At 39.5% G+C, this 20,755-nt stretch overlaps 1 protein-coding gene across 2 annotated transcripts in view; it reads right to left on the bottom strand.

The window, feature by feature from the left end:
- Positions 1 to 3,565: 3,565 nt before the first annotated feature.
- LAMA4 (laminin subunit alpha 4) overlaps positions 3,566 to 20,755 on the bottom strand; it is a 140,128-nt gene continuing 122,938 nt past the window's right edge. For both annotated transcript variants that reach the window (XM_061131637.1, XM_061131638.1), the window contains exons 30-38: positions 20,440 to 20,593; positions 16,890 to 17,077; positions 14,373 to 14,562; positions 13,461 to 13,616; positions 11,747 to 11,906; positions 9,898 to 10,028; positions 8,784 to 8,877; positions 8,190 to 8,309; positions 3,566 to 4,025 (exon numbers count right to left, since the gene is read on the bottom strand). In XM_061131637.1, coding sequence (XP_060987620.1) covers positions 3,880 to 4,025; positions 8,190 to 8,309; positions 8,784 to 8,877; positions 9,898 to 10,028; positions 11,747 to 11,906; positions 13,461 to 13,616; positions 14,373 to 14,562; positions 16,890 to 17,077; positions 20,440 to 20,593 — 1,339 coding nt within the window. In that variant the 3' untranslated portion in view covers positions 3,566 to 3,879. The remainder of the gene's footprint in view (positions 4,026 to 8,189; positions 8,310 to 8,783; positions 8,878 to 9,897; positions 10,029 to 11,746; positions 11,907 to 13,460; positions 13,617 to 14,372; positions 14,563 to 16,889; positions 17,078 to 20,439; positions 20,594 to 20,755) is intronic.

The following is a 20,755-nucleotide window of genomic DNA, read 5'->3' as shown; positions in this document are numbered from 1 at the left end:
TCTGCCCTAACAAAGCTTAAACTGATTCCAAGTAACTAAACTGCATCCAAGGAGGGGAAATAACCTGCCCATCCCATGATTTGGCAGATTATCAGGCTTTCACCTCTAAAACTCATCTACAACTCTACCCACACCATCCTGCCCCTGGTAGTATCCTCTGGGAATGGTGTCCTCTGGTGCTATGAAGTTTATAAATTGAGTGACCTTATCCATGGTAGCCAACATTTTCGTCTACTTTTCAAGACTTGAAAGGTTACTAAAGACTTGAGGGGATGCTTGTCTCTCTGACATGATATGCCATTTTTTCCTTGGTATTCTATACTAAGTCGCTTCAGTCATGTGTGACTCTTTGCAACCCTTTGGACAGTAGCCTGTCAGGCTCCTCTGTCCACAGGATTCTCCAGTCAGGAATACTGGAGTGGATTGCCATGCCCTCGTCTGGGAATTGTCTCTGTAAATTCAGGCAAATCAGAGATCCCTAGGGCTCAGGGGAACCCAAGTGGAGGTGCCAGTATCACTTTTTCCTTTTTGAAGATTGCCAAGTACTTTGTAAGTGATTGCCCTGGGAGGCATGATGAGGGGGTAACTTTTATGGAAAATTTGCTTTCCTGAAATTTATTCAAAGAGTATTTATTGAGCACATACCTACATGTCAGGTACTGTTCTAGGTTTTTATAGCACATCAGTGGATAACAGACAAAACTCATGAAACTTGACACGCAGGACAGTACCGCTACTGTTGCCTTTCCTTACACAGACTGTGTGTGTGTGTGTGTGTGTTATGTGGTGTGTTGGGGGCATTGTGGTTTTACTGCTTATACTGAAATGGTCTCTCTGAGCCAGTCCTAAAGAGAAGGGATTGGCTTCATGCTTCAGTGTGGTGAACCTGAACTGTGTATTTCCTGCTTTATGGTCTTAGTTGAAGTCTGTATTCACCAAATAAGGTAAGCAAAGACCCTACTTAACACCCTGTACTGCCATGTTATGTACAAGGAAATAGGGCCCAGGGAACAGAAATAGCTCAGTGTCTTCTGAGATGCCCCTTTATAAACTGTGAGTGCAGAATTGAGGTGGTTCTTAACGGACAAAAGGTGTGTGTGTGGGGGCTAAGTTGCTTCAGTCATGTCTGGCTCTTTGCCACCCTATGGACTGTAGGTGGGTGTATGTTGTATGTTTATAGAATGAGCAGTGTGTGTCTATAAATGTGTATGGTAAGGACTTAAACCCATACTTCTAGATGAGATCATTCGTGCTTCAGCTTTTATTGCTGTGTGCTTGATACTTTGTGCTTTGCAAGTCAGTTTCATGAGAAAATGTTCAGTTGTTGGAACTCATCTTTTCACACCACTCGATAACGGGATGTTGCTTCACTGTAAAGCTGTTGGAGGGTGCCCTCTCCCAATCAGCTGTGGCCATGAGATAAGGACGGTAAGGTACAGGCCGGAATAGGGCTGCTCCTTCAAACTGGGGCTATGGGAGGCCTCATTTTGAAGGTGCTTTGAACAGACAGGGGTCATGAATGACAACCAGTCAAAATTACTCCGAACATCCATCCATGTTTCTCTATATGAAGTTCCAATATACTATGATTAACTGAAAGAAAGGACAACTCCTTAGATGGAAGTTGAGAGAAGATGGGGTCCCATCTAAGAACTGAATCAAGCTTTTATAAATGGTAAACTCAAAAGTTTCTGAATGTCATTGTGTGGTTGTTAACCAGGTCAGCAGATAGGGGGTCAGTAGTTTCTTCTTTGCCGAGCATAAGTGTGAAATACTAACTGCAAAGAAGTGGCCTTGTAATTGTAGAGAAGACATTAAATAGAAGAATTTTTGTGGTTCTGGTCTGCATACATGTGAGTCTGTGTACACACCAGCTGGAGCTACTGGAGGTCCAGCCAGTCTGCAGCTTGGCTGGTGGAGTTGACTTTGGGCCACTGCTGAGAATGAAGGGACAGAAGGGCCCTCTAGGATGTCTCAGGAAAATTTTGGGAAAAGAAAATGGCAGGGTGTTTCAGAGCTACTGCCTTCTGCTTGGATCTAGTGTAGGAAATACTATGAGGGCTTAGTATGTTTGAAGCATTGGTTCAACCTATACTAGTTAAGGCCCTACTGGATTCAGAGTCTTTAGCCCAGAAACTGCATTAGCTCAGAACCCCTTAGCTTTCAGAAGGTTTTGTTTGGTCTGCCTAGCGTTTTTGTCATTTTAATTGCTGTTGTTTTTAGTTACTAACTGAAAAATCAGGCCATTTCAAGCCCCTCAAATTTCACATTTCCATCTTCTTTTGGAAACTCTGGCCCTTTAAGACTTGTGTTCTTTTATGGTAATAATTGGCCGGGTACCTGCTGCCCTTCTAGATGAGCCATGGCAAGTGCCCTTTTGATTTTCTGTCAGACCCAACCAACTTCACTCTTATGGTATCTTTCTGGCTTGGTAGGTGGTTGAGTTTGTGACTCCAGCTTTGGAGACCAGCTGAGGGTTGGCCCGATGGCAGACAGTCCCCTGGAGGCAAGAAGGAAGGGGACACACGCTGGCTCTGGAGGTAGGCAGCGGTCCTGTTTCCGATTCTGGCTCCTCAGTCTAGCTGAATGACAGCTGGCACGTTATTTAACAGTTCTACATCTCAGGTTTCTCATCTGCACATGCTGCCTTGTAGGATGTGTGATGATCAAGTGAAACCTACTTCAATTTACCTTATTGTGAGGCTGGTGCTTAGTAAGTCCTCTATGAGTAGATATTTGCTATTTTCTCTGATCATCATCATTATTATTAATGTATCAGAGACATGAGGGTAGGAGGGGAATGTAAATAATTACATATATATATGTAAGAGATTATTTTATTTCCTTAGTAATTCCTCAAAACATTTTATACTTCCTCCCCATACCCCCAGTTACTCCTGTTACATACCTTCAGTCCTGTTGATATGAGGGCCTATTTTCTCATTTTGTCTTCAACGCTGATTTTCTTTCCATGTATAATTCTTTTATTTCAGTTTCTATATTTTAATATCCTATCAGCTAGTAAAGCCAATTTTTCCTTTTCAAGATTTTATTAATATATATACCTTAAAATGATCATAACATTTTATAAATAAGACTATTTGTGTTGCAGGTATGTGGGGAAAAAACTTTTAATAAAAGGACTTTTATACATTTGAGTGGAGGCATGATTTTGTCTTACTCTTTGCCACATAATGTCCTTCATGATTCCTACAAAATGCACTGTAACAATATCCTACAAGAACCTCTCCTCACACAATTTTATTTTTCTTTTAAGGAAGTAAGGGGAAAAAAGTAAGCATTTATTCGATTGAGGCATTCTTTTTTTTTCTTATCTGGAAACAAATTACCATTCTGATAATTTGTTAGAAATTTATTTATTAAGCCTTGATAAGCCTAAAATATTCTTGCTATCCTGATAGACCAAAGTGGTAAAAGCAAATCTGATCATCTAATTTTAGGCAGTAAATCTTTTCAGGATAAAGGAAGTATACTAAAGACAGTTTGGTTTAAGTTGAATGTTATCATCCCTAAATGAAAGAGGAATCTGAGGATCTAGCCACACTTTAAAAATATGTGCCAGTGTTTATTTAGAATCCCTTCTATTTTATTAGAAACAGGAACAGGAATTTCACCAGCAGGAAGTTATAAAATATAGGTAAGTTTAATGCTCCTTTGACTGTTATCCATGGCAGACATTTTGGAACCAAGGTAAGAATCCAAGTAAGAAATAATAAACATCCAGTCCCTGATGACTCACTGAAGTCCTGCTCAACTAGATGAAAGCTTCTACTGAGAGGAAGAACTGCCACGCCTCCTGGCTGGCCTTGTATTTCTTTCAGTGCTCTAAAGAACTTTGTGTTGGATAGCTCTGCTGTGTCAGGCTGCTGGACAGGAGTTGATGCTCACGGCACCGCTGACTAGGGCTGCTTTACTGAAGCTCACCGGGCGCCCGTCAATCACGAAGTGACGGATGCAGCCTGTGAAGGGCCTGCCAGGGGCCAAGCGTGGTGTCAGTAGAGACTCTGGAAAAAGAAATGAACACCGGGTTTGCAATCAAGGCATCCCAAGCCCAAATACTACTTTGTGGCAAAAACATACATCATAACCACTTACATTATCAAGATGATTTACATGTCAAAGATGGAATACAGTAATTTTTTTTTTAGGAACATTATCTGCTTTTGAAATAATATGCACATGTAATTTTAAAGTTTTGAGTATAATTCAGCTGTGTAATTATCACTGAAATTTACCATTTAGAAGTAAACTCTCAGCAGTGAATTTTCAGGATTTGCTTATGCTTTTCAGAGTTAATTTCACCTGGGCCTCACTTATTTTGTATGATTTACTCAGACAGAAGAAAGAAAATTCAGCTTCTAAACTCTTCTTGGAATTGGTTAATGTTTCTGTTTAATTCGTATCATTACCCTTCATCTTTAATCCTCCACATTTTTGCCAAGCTCATAAAATATAATGAGAAAATAATGAATTCAAATAAACTAAATTTTAATTTTCCTGAGCTCTCAGGGTTTAAGAACTATAAATAGGATAAAGATAACTAGCCTAGTCTTTGTGTGGGTACAGGTGCCCTGGGGTATGCCAGAGGAACTTTCTCCCCTTATCTTAATTAGAGATCTGGAAGAAGCCTTGTGCTTATTAATTGTACAGACACAATTAAATATGTTGAAATGATAGAAGCAATATAATTTAAAGCAATTTAGGGAGCTTAGGAATATCATGAAATTAAAATCCATTTAGTCAAAGTTTATTATTATGTACAAAACAGCTATGTGAACAGTGAGAGAAAAACATGGAAAACACTCAGAAATCAGTAACTTGGGAAAGAACATAAAAAAGGACAGCAAGTTAAATACCATCAAGGGGCTGTAATAAGTTTTCTAAGCAATGTAGATTAAGAATGCAGAAGCTTTGTTTATTGAAAATAAATTATAGAAATAGCATTTCATATTTAGAATGATAAGCATCAAGTTTTAGATTTGGAAGGGGCCTAAGAGATCAATTCCCCTCATCTCTAGTGTGACTTTTTGAAATACTTTTGTCCTTCAAGACGGTATGTACGTCATCAGAGTAAAGAGTGAACAGGAAGAATATAAGGGGTAAAACATCTCTTTCTTCTGTTCATTTTAGATACTAGTTTTAGAACATGGATTTTGAATCTACCCAGGCTTACCACTGTTTGGTTCATGGGGGGCAAATTCTAGAGGAAACAGTTCATATAGAAATTATGGTTTGCATAATTCACTTATACAATTTATTACAGTGGTGGCAAAGTGCTGCCCCAGAACCCTAAGTAATTGATTAATAAAATCAAAACATGATTTCAAGAGCAAACATTCCTCAGGTTGAAAGCTTGACTATATACAGAATAATGCAAGATTTTCAGCAGAGGAATGAATAGTTGCTAACTCAAAAACTTAACTTCTAATTTTGATTTTTAAATGATCGTACAATAAAGTTGAATTTTCTGATACAAAGTTCAAGAATTTAAAAATGCATTAACTTTTTGTTGATAGAAATAGTGTGTTACCAGAGCTCTGCCTGGTATAAGAGAGCTGGTTGGGATTCTAAGATTTCAGTGCATACAGTGGTTTTATTTATGCCTAATTTCCTTTAGTTATTGTTTTTCATGCCCCAGTTTCTGATGTGATTTTAGTGGAGCTAATCTTGAACAGCTCAAAAATTATGTAATTAATGATGTTCAGCTTAAATTGTACTTTTTTTTGTCCTAGACTTGCTGCATGATCTGTAGATGGAATTAAAAGCTGCAGTGGTGCAGTGGGCTGGTGGGTAGGCCTCACTGGCCTTGCTGGTTCCTATGTGCTGGCTCATTAGCTCAAATTTGCTCTTCAGGATATGTCTCAGGCAGAGTTTGGCTTCAGGTACATCCTGCCCAGCCAGTCTGTGGAGCAAGTCTTGTAGTGAGAGATGGTGGTAAGTGTGTCATGCTGGAATGAGACTCAAAAATACAGAAATGAGAGGGAGAAATATGTCTGAATGATACAGTAAGCACTCTGAGTGCAAAGTAAAGAACAAATGCTGTAACTTCCGTGAGGGAGGGCCATGCTTGTTGGGTCCATCTCCTGGAGCCTAGCGCAGTGCTTAATAGACACTCAGTATCCCAGGTGGAGCAAGAGGTAAAGAACCTGCCTGCAGTGCAGGAGACATAAGAGATGCAAGTTGATCCCTGGGTCAGGAAGATCTTCTGGAGAAGGGAATGGTAACCCACTCCAGTATTCTTGTCTGGAGAATCCTCATGGACAGAGGACCCTGGCGGGCTACAGTCTATTGGGTCACAAAGAGTTGGACACGACTGAAGTGACAGCATGTACACGTTTGCTGTGTGATGAAGTCATGCTCTCTGGAAGCAAGGAGTATGCTATTTAGCTTCAACAATATTCTGCAGTGAGTGCCATAAAAGTGATATTCAGGGTGGGGTGGGGTGGGCATGTGTGTAAGAAGTGTGAGCTGAATCCTCAAGGTCAATAGGAGTTAAGTTGGTGGAGAAGTGGGAGAAGCAAGAAAGAAGAACATTTTCTAGAAATTGAGGCCTTGTGCTCTTGTGTGAAGGCCTGGAGCAAAGTTCACGACTGAACATTCAGAGAACTGCAAGCCCCAGAAGGCAGGGGGAGGCCCTAGGGGCAAAGGGGCAAAGAGGGGAGAGAGAATCAGGACCTTGCATGCTGGGCTGACTTCGATCCTGTAGGCCTCTGGGAACCTGCAATATTTTAAACTATGTTGTGATCTCCAGGAAGAAAGCAATGTGCAGAAATGGAAGGACTGACAGGATCCATCTTCCGCACTGTACCTGCATGAAGTGCAATGTGGTCTTTGCCAGTATTTCAGAACTGAAGCCTGGAGCAGGAGGAGAGGACTAAGGAATGGAGACAGGAGTGGATAATAGAAGTAAAGGAGAAAGATTGCTTTTGGAGGGTCTCCTATTTCATCAGTGAGTTGTTACTGTCTATACTGGCATTTAAAAAAATCCACATTACAAAGCAGAGGACTGCTTAGTTGGTACTATTTTGTGAGTACCTAAGACTGGATGCTTAATGTTTCTCACTCTGTTGGTTAAAGCATTATTTGCCTTTACATGGGTCAGTCTAAAATAGTATAGTTAGGATGCTAGGAAAAACTAGGTTAAGTTTTTCCTTTCAATCTTCACCAAATTCCAGTTGTAAAAGCTTGATTTTTCTCTCATGCTACATTTATCATTCAGTTTTCCCAAGTGAATGAAGTGTGTGAAATAAACACTTTCAACAAAAGGTCATGGTCCCTGCTTTAGAGGCTTAAAGTAATTGTGGGGGGTCCGTAAGTGCCCCATCACCATCCAGGACTATCCACCATTCTTGGCAGATGACAGCACTGGTGTTACTGATGATGTTTACAGAACTGCAGCTGGGAACCTCTCTTAGGGAATGTCACTGTGTAGGAACAACAGAACTTACGGTCTGCAGCTGTTTTCATGTTTCACAGCAGTCCTGGACAGGAAGAACTGCGTATTCTCTCTTAGTGTGGAAGAGGAGCAGTTGTCACCAAACTTTTAGTCTTCTAAGGTTCTCAGATCCTACAGCAGCAATAGCAAATGAGTTTTCTTTGTGTAAGAAAGAAAATAGAGTGTGTTTTGCTGTGTGTGAGAGACGTGTGTAAAGAGAAGAGAAAAAATTAAGCAGATACAGCAGAGGGAGAGTAGTACCTACTGTTTAGAATGCTGCATGTAGTTCTACCTGGTATTTTGTTTTGATCCTTGGATGTGCTGTGTGCCTAGTAATCGTCAGTATACATTTTCCTATGAAAGGATGTGTGTGTGCTCCGTCGCTCAGTCATGTCCGACTCTTTGTACCCCAGGGACTGTATCCTTCAGGCTCCTCTGTCCCTGGAATTTTCCAGGCAAGAATACTGGAGAAGGTTGCCAATTCCTACTCCAGGGGATCTTCCTGAGCCAGGAATTGAACCCACATCTCTTGTATCTCCTGCACTGGCAGGCAAATTATTTACCACTGCACACCTGGAAAAGTCTCCTGTGAAAGGATATTGTATATAAAATTCTTGGAGTTACTAGGTGAATTATAAAAACACATAGCTCAACTCTTAATACTGTAATAACACTTATGAGATTTTAAGTGTTCTTTTGGATTTGGAAACTCGTCACTTTAAATAACTCTTACCTGGAACACCTCCAACAAACACAGGCTCCCTGTGATCAACTGGTTTTGGATTTAGGGGTCCAACCACGTGGTTCACTTCAGAGTCTACATCCAACTGAACCACATTTGAATCTCTAATAACTGAAATACAGGGAAAAGAGTGGTCATAAGTGATATTGAGGTGATTAATTTTCAGATGAAAGGGAATAATTTATTATAGCAATAGCTTTTATTTATTCCAGAATAAACCATACACTTCCCTCTAATCACTGAAAACAATCACTCTAACCAATCACTAAAATTTTCCTTTGAAAGGCAGAATATTTAGAATACTCTTTCTGATACTTTTTCTTTGCTTTATAAATAATTCATTATTTAAACAATTCCATAAGACTATTCTGGCAGCATTAATATTTTCAAATCACATGTGGATTCAATATACGCATTTTAGTATATTAACATTTGATTCTCTTTTCTTGACTACTTTTAGACTGTCAGTTATTACATATTCTGTCATATAAGTTATATAGACTAAGTTTTTTCAAGTCAGCATGTCAGAGGTGGGTGTATAGGCTCACTTTATCAGGGAAATCCAGGACATGCAGCTTTCCTCACCTGTAATTCTGTGCCATCTGCCATCACAGAGACTCTGCTTGGGTGTCACTGAGGTGGAAAAGTCTCTGATGCCATTGTTGACTTTCACTATGACCTGCAAAAGACAGGGCACATTGTGGAATTTCATTTCATTTCTCCTCATTGAGATAAGATGAGATTTCTTACATTTACCACAGGGAAGCAAAACTTTGAACATCCAGATATTAGCTTTGCAATTTGAACACAAGGGGTCACTCTTCAGTAGATTAGCGAAAATGTGTTCCTCAGAAAGAGAACAAAATAGAGACACCAGAGAGAAGAGGGGGCAGAGGAACAGTAAGATAGCAATGAATTCCTTTAAAGATGGAATGTGCTGTACAAGGCAGGCAGAGGTACTGATGAAGAGCGTGGACTAGAGCCGACTGCCTGGGCTCATACTCCAGCGCGCCCGCTTCCCTCGCTCTGTGCCACGTTTTCTCATTTGCAGAATAAGAGTGATAACTGTAATACTTACTTCACAGAGTTACTGGGACTAAATGAGTTAATCCATATAAAGCATTTAGTAACTGACACACAGTAAGCACCATATAAGGATTTGTTTTCATTGTTATATGGTTTCATAGAATATACTGGAACTCAAATGAAAATCAATTATGTTACGTTAGGGACATTGATGAAAATATGCTACATATTTATTTGAATACTCTCATGAATGTTCTTTAGTATTATTTAAGGATGAAAGTGGTGTTTAATTATAACAATTTTTTTTTATTTTTAGCAGCTGAAAAGAATGTATGTATGGTATGCATACATATTACAGACAGATGAACGTTTGCTGCTTCCATTTGTTGTAAAAAATTCCTCTTCTGATTCTTTTATTAAAAACTTTTAATTATTGATTTTTTGGCTTTGTCACAATTTCATGGCTCTTTGCTCTAATCAAATCAATTCCCAACATATGAATCTGAATCCAAAAATTGCCTGCATTTAAATTTTATGTTATAGCTTCCCTGTTGTTTGTTTTTCCCCTCAGTTAGGAAAGATCGATGAAATATTCTGTGAAATAAAACTGCTTCAGATCTAGAATACAAGGTCAGAGAAGACAGACTTGTTAAAACTATTTTTAACACACTACCTGCCCATTTTTCATGTGAACATTTAGGTATTCCCCATTGACACTGTGGCCGTGAACAAGGGTTCCAGAACTGCTTCTGGGACGGACTTCAAATGCAATCTCAAACTTCAATCCAATATTAAAAGACTCATCTGTGGAGAGAAATACTATTAGTTCTCAAGAACAGCAACCTAAATTTTGTAACCATGGCATGATTTTGTAATTGCATATTTTTGCATCTCTTTTGGAAAATTTGACGCATTTTTCAGTAGATAAGTAGAAAGTGTCATTTTCCACGTCAGACATGCTGGAAAGCTCTGAGCGGGTCTGAGATAACTAGTATACCATCCCTGTTGTGGAGTGCGGGGTGGAAACAGCATGCTGAAAATACGTCAGGGCTATGGGAGCTCAGGTGAGGAAAAATTGGTTCCAACTAGCAGGACCATTTATTACTTCAAAAGTGAGAAGCAGGAAAGAGCTAACTAGGAAGAACTGGTCTGAACCCAAGTGCAGAGGCTGGGACGTCTGGAAAGCACGGCAGAGGCCAGTGGGGCTGGACCGTGCCCTGCGAGTGAGGGTGAGGAAGGGTAAGTAGGGAAGGCCAGCAGGAGCCACACGGGGAAGGGCTCCAGGGCTCCAGTAGGGAAGACAGACTTTATACTGCAGACATTGAGCAAGGGAGCTGACTTCATCAGATCTGTATTTAAAATAATTCTTAAAAAAGATCACTGGAGCCAGTGCTGTAGAACATTTGGGAGGAAAGAGAAAGAACAGCAAAAGCGGTTAGGAGCTGTTTTTGCAGTGATGCAAGAAAAAGAATTCTTCTTAAGAATAGCTGTGTTCACTCCAAGAGACTCACTGCAAAGCTGGGCATCTTAATAATGTTCACTTCACGCATCTTTTTATAGGTCACTTTTTAAAGTTTTCCTGCTATTAATGTTTATTGAGAACATAAACTGTGCAGGTTGCTATGCTTTTCAGGCTGTCAAAATCTTTCAGTTCTTTTCACTGAAATTCAATGAAAGGCAGAGGAATGTGCCTGTCTCTGTTTTCGTAGGGATAAAGGAGGAGGAAGGAAAGTAAAATTGTGAACTAGACAAAGAGGAAATATTGCCTCCGGTTATTCTGTTGGACATGGGGAAGGTTTGAGAAGGGATAACTGGCTGCACTGTAAGGTCTTTATTCAGGGCATGTTGAAAGCAGGAACATTCTCCTGTCTTCTTTCTCAGCACCTGTTCTGGTACCCTCCTCACACCTAATGGTTGCTCTATAGAATGCTGTTGGAATGGACTGGATGGTGATTGTGTGTAGTCCGTTTAGGATTTTATTTCCTTATTTTTAGAACTATTATGTTCCATCACTTGGCACACGGACTGTCATACCAGAGGCACATAATAAAAACTTTGTTGAGTGAGAGTAAGAGCTGAGAATAAAAATCCAGAAAGAAAATTTTTTAAGGATAGCTTTGTCTGCTGGAGTTGCTGGAGAGGGGAGGAAGTGGAACTTTCCTTAGTAGGAATAATGGGTGCTGCTTAGAAGGAGCAGAGAAAAACCCAGTGTGTGAGGTAGCCGAAAGCCCACACAGGTTAGACCACGGTGCAGCACAGAAAGTCTAATGGAGCCAAGATGGTCCATCCCCAGAGGGATGGCAGCTGTGGAAGCACTGGCTGGGGAAAGCAAACAAGGGTTGGCATGGTCCCTGTGTCTATTTGGACAGCAGCAGAGGAGAAAGGTGGTCCTTATGAAAAGTGACCATTTTCAAGGGCTGAGTTTGATATTCTGGTTTTTAACTTTGGGCCCAATATCCCTGTTAGCCATCTCCAGGAAAGAAGTATTTCATGATTTATGTTTTAACATAAGTCATTGTTACCTAGGACCACGTAACCTCCTTCTGTCGAGAAGTATGTTCCTGTTTCCATTGGACCTTCGAAACAAGGAGTCACGCTAAATGTCTGAGAAGCGGAGGTGATGGAGGCCCCATTGAGCTGAAGATTGCTGAGGCAGCCACTGAAGCTGTAGACCGAGTTTATCTGAGAGGAGAAGACATTTCTTAAAATCCATTTTCTCAACACTCACAGATACACCAGTGAAGGGATCTGTGTCCTGAGAGGAACCCATTAATTTCTTGCCCTATTGGTTTTAGCTATCTGAATGATCAATCATTTTCTAGGCTGTTGCTTTTTAAGAGCTCTTTGAAGCTAGAATTCTGTATTAGATAATAACAACCTACCATAATTAAGGTATAAAAATTTCAACATTTTTCACAGCAAGGTAAATTGCAGCTGTGGTTTTCAAACTGAAATAGAAATATTCTCATTTGTTTTTCTTCAAGAAAGACAGCTGTGCCCTAGATCACCTAATGCTGATGAGGGCTAGCAAAGAACTAAACTTTTAAATCTACCATGGTTAAATAAACAGTGGAGAATTTGCTTTATTGGCTTGTGTTTGAGCATTTATCATACCACAGGATGTGAAACACGGGCCACTTTAGATAACCGATTTCACAGTTTTAGAAATCTTTCTTTTAAAGAAGCTGTCATGGAATTGGGGCTACTCATCTAAAATCAAATTAAATATGAACATTTCCCCCCATTTTTGCTTTACACACACATATTAATGGATCTTTGTTGTTGTTGTTTAGTTGCTAAGTTGTGTCTGACATTTTTGCGACCCTGTGGTCTGTAGCCTGCCAACTCCTCTGTCCATGGGATTTTCCAGGCAAGAATACTGGAGTGGGTTGACATTTCCTTCTCCAGGGGATCTTTCTGACCCAGGGATCAAACCTGAATCTCCTGCATTGGCAGGCAGATTCTTTACCACTGAGCCACCAGGGAAGCCATTTAATGGATCTTAGAAGTGTATTCTTTGTGTTAAAGTCAAACCTGTATTTATATTAAAAATAAACTTAGTCCTTTGATGCATTCCTTTATTGCCAAATATTTTTGAAGATCCAATATCTTAAACATTTAAATTACAAAAGTAATCTTGTTTTCTTCTACTATATCCTCATGTCCCCCACATTTCCTTGTACAATTACATATTGTGTGTGTGTGTGTGTGTGTGTGTGTGTGTAAGAAATGAAAATGAGATCATAGTTCACATAATGGCCTGAAAGTTTTTTTTTTTCACCCAATAATATAATGACTTCCTTTTTTTTGGGTAATTTTTTTGGGGCTGTGTCATGCAGCTTGCAGGATCTTCGTTCCCTGGCCAGGGACTGAACCCAGGCCTGGGCAGTGAAAGCAGAGTCCTAACCACTGGAGCACCTGGGAATGCTCTTTTGGGTGTTCTTTAAGACTAAAAGCATGGGTACTTGCTGAATAAGCAAGCATCCCCTTGAGACATGACTTTGTATGACAGTTTATACCTTCATCTCACCTCTACCTTAGCATCAAAAGATCCCTCTGGGCTTTGTGATGTCACAGGGAGGACAGACAACCATAAAACAGTACCCACTCATGTATCCCATCTCCAGCCAAAGTACAGTCTTACTTTCACCAGTTTTCTAACCATAAAGCGAGGGCTAGATTAAACAATCTTCCAGCTCTAAAGGTCGATGGCTCTACCCGACACACCTGGCTTACCTGGACATTTTTCACAGCCCTTCCAGGAGCCACACCTCCCAAATAAATAGGACCCCTGATTTTCCAGTCAGCTCCTGTAGGGGGAAGACTTTCTTCTAAGACTCTGAGTCCATCAATTATCATTCGGCCACTGCTCTTTTCCCGAATAAATATCACCTTGATGGAGAGAAGGACAACAGCGTATCTTTAGTACATCCAAAGCTTAGTGGAAAGGCTGTGTTGCTTCTCTCAACTGTGCTATCATTTGCAGTGCTGCAGAAGTTCTTTAAAGAGTAGTCCTTTCACTGAAGGTCAGGGATTTGTCTCTTCTTTTAAAGCCTGATTTAAAGTTACAGGCTTAATCTCTGAATACAGCTTATGATTAGCAGAGTTCTCTGTCCCAGCTGGCAGCCCACATGCTCTCGCTCCTAAATTTAACTATAATTAATTGTAATGCAGCTGACATTGCTTATTTTCCCCACTATACACACACTGAATTGTTTTGATATTTGGGTTATTCTACCTGCTGTATCCTTTCTTCCTAACAGATTTACTCTATTTTGTACCTTCCATAGCTTAGTCTATGAGACACTCAGCAATCATAGAAAATTTAGAATATTATAGGCAGTGGAAAAAAACCCAGTCAAGTGAAAAATCCTTAGAAACCAAACTTCAGCTTATACTGGCCACCAATCTTTTGTTTAAAATAACTGCACTAAAAATATTTGATCTGTCAAAAAATTATACTCAGATTATATTTCTTTTAAAATAATAAGCTTCAAGATTTTTATAATAAATTAATGAAAGTTTCTGAAACTGAACTCTGAACATATAGCAACAGAATTTGTAAATGGATGTTTCTAGAGAAACCACTAGTGGGGTATTAGAATGGTGGACATTTGCTGATAATAATATTTTCTGCCTTCAACTTACATCATGCCACAATCCATCATTGTATTTCTCCTGGCTTCTAATCTTCAGTTTCTTGTGGCCAACATTAAACATGAAAACCAAGCGGCCATGGGCTAAGAACAGGGTCATGAAGTCATTCTCTTCTTGATCTGAGACATAGAAAATCATCCCATGGGAGGAACGTGTTTTCAGACGAATGGAAAACTGGGATCTGGTAAATGAGAAGGAAAAGCTTACCACTTGTCAAAGAAGACTGTGATCTCTAACTTTCCAAGACAATATAGCGTAAGGAAGAATAAAGCCATCTGATCTAATCCCAAGCAACGTTACCTCTAATTACACCTTATTATTATTAGTGAATATTGGGTAAGCACTGCTAATTCAAAAATGTAAATCCTTCTCCATTTCCTCATACGACAGGGATAAATTCCACATTTAAGAAAGTGTTGTTTCAGTAAATGCTGGAGAAAATGTGGAGAAAAGGGAACCCTCTGGCACTGCTGGTGGGAATGTAAATCGATACAGCCACTATGGAGAACAGTGTGGTGATTTCTTAAAAAACTAGGAATAAAACTACCATATGCATGCATGCTAAGTCACTTCAGTAGTGTCTGACTCTTTGCGACACTATGGACTATACCCCACGGGGCTCCTCTGTCTGTGGGATTCTCCAGGCAAGAATACCGGCGTGCACTGACATGCCCTCCTCCAGGGGATCTTCCTGACCCGGGGATCAAACCCACACCTCTTCCGTCTCCTGCACTGGCAGGTGGGTTCTTTATCACTAGCGCCACCTCAGAGGCCCAAAACTACCATATGACCCAGCAATTCCACTGCTGGGCATATGCCCTGAGAAAATCATAACTGAAAAAGACACCAGTACCCCAATGTTTATCGCAGCACTATTTACAATAGCCAGGACATGGAAGCAACCTAGATGTCCACTGAAAGGTGAATAAAGAAGTTGTGGTACATATGTACAATTGAGTATTCCTCAGACATAAAAAGAAAAGAGTTTGAGTCAGTTCTAGTGAGGTGGATGAACCTAGAGCCTGTTACTACAGAATGAAGTAAGTCAGAGAAAAACAGGTTTCATAAAATCACACATACATATGGAATACTAGAAAAATGGTTTTGATGAACCTATTTGCAGGGCAGGAATAGAGACGCAGACACAGAGGACAGACCTGTGGACACAGTGAGGGAAGGAGAGGGTGGGACCAACTGGGAGAGTACCATGGAAACGTATACCTTATCATATGTAAAATAGATAGCTAGTGGGAAGCTGCCATATAACACAGGGAGCGCAAACCAGAGATACCTAGAAGATTGCGATGGGGCGGGGGTGGGAGGGAGGTTCAAGAAGGAGGGGATTGCGATGGGGTGGGGGTGGGAGGGAGGTTCAAGAAGGAGGGGATTGCGATGGGGTGGGGGTGGAAGGGAGGTTCAAGAAGGAGGGGACATATATATAATTATGGCTGATTCACATTGTCGTATGGCAGAAACCAACACAACACTGTAAAGCAATTATCCTTCAATTAAAAATTTTTTTAAAAAAGTGTTGCTTTCAGTAAAGGATAATATCATGTCTTGCTTTGAAAAAATGATTGCACTTAATGTAGTAAAAATCTTTATGCTAAGGAAGCTTTATGTAGACAAAATACTATACAGCAATTAATATGCATATAAAATTTGCATAGAAACAATATGATTTATGTACTATCTAAAATACAGATTCAGTTTTCTCCTCATAAAAATTAATCAATGGATATCACATGCTAAAAGCAGCTACCAGAATGTGTAGAACTCATATAAACTTTCTAGAAATTCAGCTTTAGGCCACAGATAAGATACATTTATTAAGCTAATTTCCAGTTTGATTAACTCTGTATTTTTCCTGAAGAATACAAAATACTGATTCTGCCTACTAGGAAAATAGGAAATTAGGAGTTTCTTATTGAATCCACTGATGGTATGAATGTTTGAAAGAGCTATATAAGAGTATCTGGGTGCTATATACTTTAAAAGAAATCTTAAATAATCCTAAATAACTTGGAGAGTTATGAAACAACAGGAAGAGGCGATAAACTTTAGAGATAGCTTGAGGGTCAACAGAGACACAGTGCATTTGTATTTTTAGTGTCTTTCCTTATTAACCTTCCAGCAGTTCAGATGCATTCCCACTTACAGTCTGAAATCAATTTGTGTCAGAAAGGGAAGGTGACAGTAAGGTTAGATGATGAGTCATTTAAAATTTCCCCCATCTTCCTTTCTTTGATTGTCTTTTCTTTTTCATTAAGTACAGCAAACTCCTAGGACAATGCTGTAATATGCACCTTACTTTTGGGAAGAAAGTCACAGAGAATGTTATTTATTGGGCAGTATGAATCATGTGCTATTTAGTATTTGTTTTGATGAAAAAAAGAACAAGATTAAAGCAGCACAGAAAAATTATAGGGAAACTAAGAACATATGGTAAGTAAGGATGAAGCCCAGCCATGGCATCCGAGTTTCTAAACGGATAGTGTGTTACTTTACTTTTCACCAAAATCTCCTTTTAGGTGTTCAAACTCTTGACGGCTGTTGGCTGTCCCTCCGTACTGATAGGCGTGCTCTATCGCTCTAGGGCTGTTGGAAAGCTGGCAGTGTGAGTCTCTTGGAACATTCCTCTCTAGGAATTTCAGGCCAACAGGATCCCACGAAGGAGCATCTTTACTCTTCTCTCCCTGTAAGAGTAGGAAATGACTCATTTAAGGGATAAAACTGACACACTAGTAGCAAAAATTCACTTTTAATTTTTTATCATTAACAATGATCATTAAATAATTAAAGTGTATATTCTTTGTACATATTCCACTCGTAAAATATCAGACCTCTCCATTCCTCTACTACCATAGCAAATGCCAGCAGTAGCTGCAGCAGTAACAGACGACAACAGAGTATGTTAACAAACCCCAAATTCCCATTCACAGTCTGAAAGCAATTTGTATACTGAACCTATAGAGACAAGTGCTCTGAGATTTAAACTAAATGCACATTTTAATCAATGGTGGAAAATGAAAAAATTGGCAATGAAGACCCCTGAAAGACTCAATAAATAAAATCCTCATATCATATGTAACAATACCACTTGAACACACATATTATTATTTATATATCCTGCATACAAAGTTAAATACTTAGTAACATCTTCAAAATATTTTTTTAAGAATGTTTTGGGTGATAAGATATGTAGCAAACTTAGGTGACAGGATATAGAATGATTTTAAAAAATTACTTTGTGCTCTTAAAATTGCACTATTGATTTTAAAATTTACAGTTGTGAAACTACAGACTAATATTTAATGGTTATTTAGTCAATTTCTGAAGCAAAAGTAAATGCAAGTAAATCTGAACATTCAGTCATTTACCCATTTATTCAAGCAAATGTTTACTGAGTATCTAATAGGTAGGAGTGAAGAAGAAAAAGAAAACCAATGTTTCTGTGTGCCTTCAGCAGGTAGTGTGTGGTGGGGAACAGAAAGGTGAGTGAGACATGGTTCCTGTTTTTTAAGGACTGAAAATTGATTTGGTTTTTAAACAACAAATTGGAAGACAGTTGGAGCTGGATAGGAAGGGCCTTAGATGACTTGGTAAAGGATGGGGTTTTGTATTTTAGGTGATGAGAAGCACCACAGGTCTGAAAAGCAGGGAGTGGCCTGATCTGATCCACTTGGGAAGAAATCTTAATAAAGTAAGGACAGAGAGAGAGGAAATGTTTGGAGCTAGGGAGAGCTGGAGAACACAGCGAGTCAGGTTGAGATGCAGGATCAGAGGAGAGAGGACAATTTCTGGTTCAGGATTGCAGAATGAACGCACATAGCTTTCCCCCTCCCTAATTCCCATCGAAATGTCAGCAGAACTATACACATAAAAATAAATCCACCGTAGTCCTGGAAGTATGGGGGGTTTCTACTAGTCAAACAAAGCAGTGTGGAATTTCCGTAAAACAATACTGTAATACATAGTACTGACTACGTATATATATGTTTTGGTTGTGCTGGGTCTTCGTTGCTGTGCACGGGCTTTCTCTAATTGTGGCAAGCGGAGGGCATGTAGAATCTTCCTAGACCAGGGATTGAACCCGCATACCCTGTATTAGCAGGTGGATTCTTAACCACTAGACCACGAGGGGAGTCCAAAACTATTAATCTCATATGGGAAAAAGATAAGACCCCCCAAAAAGTCTGTGTTCCGGGCAAATCCAAGAAATTAAGGAAATACACATCAAATCCACAGTGAGATATCACCTCACACTTGTCAGAATGGCTATCATGAAAAAGAACATGAATTGGTGAGATGTGGAGAAAAAGGTATCCTCTTACACTGTTAGTGGGAATGCAGACTGGTGCAGCCACTGTGGAAAATAGTATGAAGGTATCTCAAAAAACTAAAAATATGACCCAGCAATTCCACTCCTGGGTATATATCCAAAAATTACACAAAAACTCTAATTTGAAGAGACACATATACCCAATGTTCACAGCAGCATTGTTTACAACTGCCAAGATATGGTATCAAACTAAAAGACCATCAAAAGATGAATAAAGAAGATACATACATTATACACATACACACACACGATGGACACTACTCAGTAATAGAAGGAACAGAATTTTGCCATTTGCAGCAACATAGATGGACTTGCAGAGCATTATGTTAAGTGAATAAGTCAGAAAGACAAATACTGTGGGGTATCATTTATATGTGGAATCTAAAAAAGACAACAAACTAGTGAATATAACAAAAAGAAGCAGACTCAGAGAGAGAACAAACTAGTGGTCACCAGTGGGGAGGGGCAATACAAGGGTGGAGAGTAAGAGGGACAAACTATTACGTATACAATAAGCTACAAGGATATATTGTACAACATGGGGATTACGGCCAAAATTTTATATTAACTATAAACAGAGTACAACCTTTAAAAATCGTGAATCACTATATACTGTATACCCGTAACTTATGTAACATTACAACTATATTTCAATTAAAAAAACAAATAAAATAAAATAGGGGTTAAGGCTGGCCTCACTGATCAGATGAGAGTTTGGCAATCCTTGAGGAGAAGCTGTCAATGCAGATAATTGGGGGGAAGCATGGTCTAGGCAAGAGGAAAGCTCAAGGGAGGATCTTGAGGCAGGAGTGTACATGGCTTGTTCTAGAAACAGCCGGTAGATCAATAGGAGGAGAAGAGCGAGTGAGAACAAGGGCCTCTTATGACACTGTAGGAACTTCAGCGTTTACTCTGAGTGCAGTGGGAGGGCCATTTTGAACACAGAAGTAACATGATGAGGCATGTTTAAAAGGATCTGGTTGTGTGCTGAAAATATACTATTGGGGAACAAGGTAAAACAGGGAGGTCTGCTGGGAGGCTGTTACAGTAATTCAGATGAGAGGCGACAATGGCTGGGACCAGGATGGGAGCACCGGCACTTGATGGCATTGTTTACATTGGGCCAGGACGGAGTAGGGAGGGTCAGACTGAAAGAATGAGAAGGAATTGGACTTTCATTTGTAATGAAGGCAAATAATGTACATGCTAGGTGTAAAACGAATGAGAGAACAGTCATCAGTGACCACAATTTAAGACTCAAGATTTTGAATGCAAAGTCACTCTAGGTGATGGCACAGAGATCAACTGTGGATGTGAGTGGTTAAAAGCAAGGTCAAGGAAGGAGGGAAAAACAAGGTAAGATCAGGAACCAATGATTTCTAGGATTGTGACAGAAACTAGAGGCTGTTATGCAACAACAAATACTAGAGAATGATCACAGTAAATAGTATATATTTTTATATAAAATACAGAGCAATTTTAACCACTGTAATGAAAAGCAGTTGGAAGTAAGAGCAAAAGCTTACTCAAACTGTTTCTTTGGGAATAAGAACTGATACAACAAATCTGGTAAACTGCAATATCAGATACTACAGAAATCATATCTTTCATACAAACACAGTTGCAAATGAGTAAATTCAATAAAGCACCAGTGACTAGAATTGTATGTGTGGAAATCAAGGGCAATCTAGAAGTTGGCGCAGCATTATCTTTTACCTTTTTATTCTGATTTGTTTTAGGCTTTGAGGAATTTCTTCCTTTTTTGTGAAGGAGAAACAATGGTGAAGACTCAATGGGACACTCATAAAGAGAAGTGTGGACCTTTTCAGAATACCGCTGGAAATCTTCGACCTCTACATCTCTATCCAACCTGTGTTTGTAACAGAGGAAAGAAAAATCTTAAGAATGTTGTTCAGAATTACATGATGAAGCTATGGAAGTCAAATAACTTTAGCAAGTAATATGTGTGTGTGTGTGTGTGTGTGTGTGTGTGTGTGTATGTGATGGGTCTTTATCCATCAACCACTATGTT

The sequence above is a fragment of the Dama dama genome, chromosome 28 (assembly GCF_033118175.1).
Source record: "Dama dama isolate Ldn47 chromosome 28, ASM3311817v1, whole genome shotgun sequence".
Lineage (NCBI taxonomy): Eukaryota > Metazoa > Chordata > Mammalia > Artiodactyla > Cervidae > Dama > Dama dama.
Note: the sequence above shows the minus strand (reverse complement) of the source record. Positions and strands in the feature narration are given on the sequence as shown.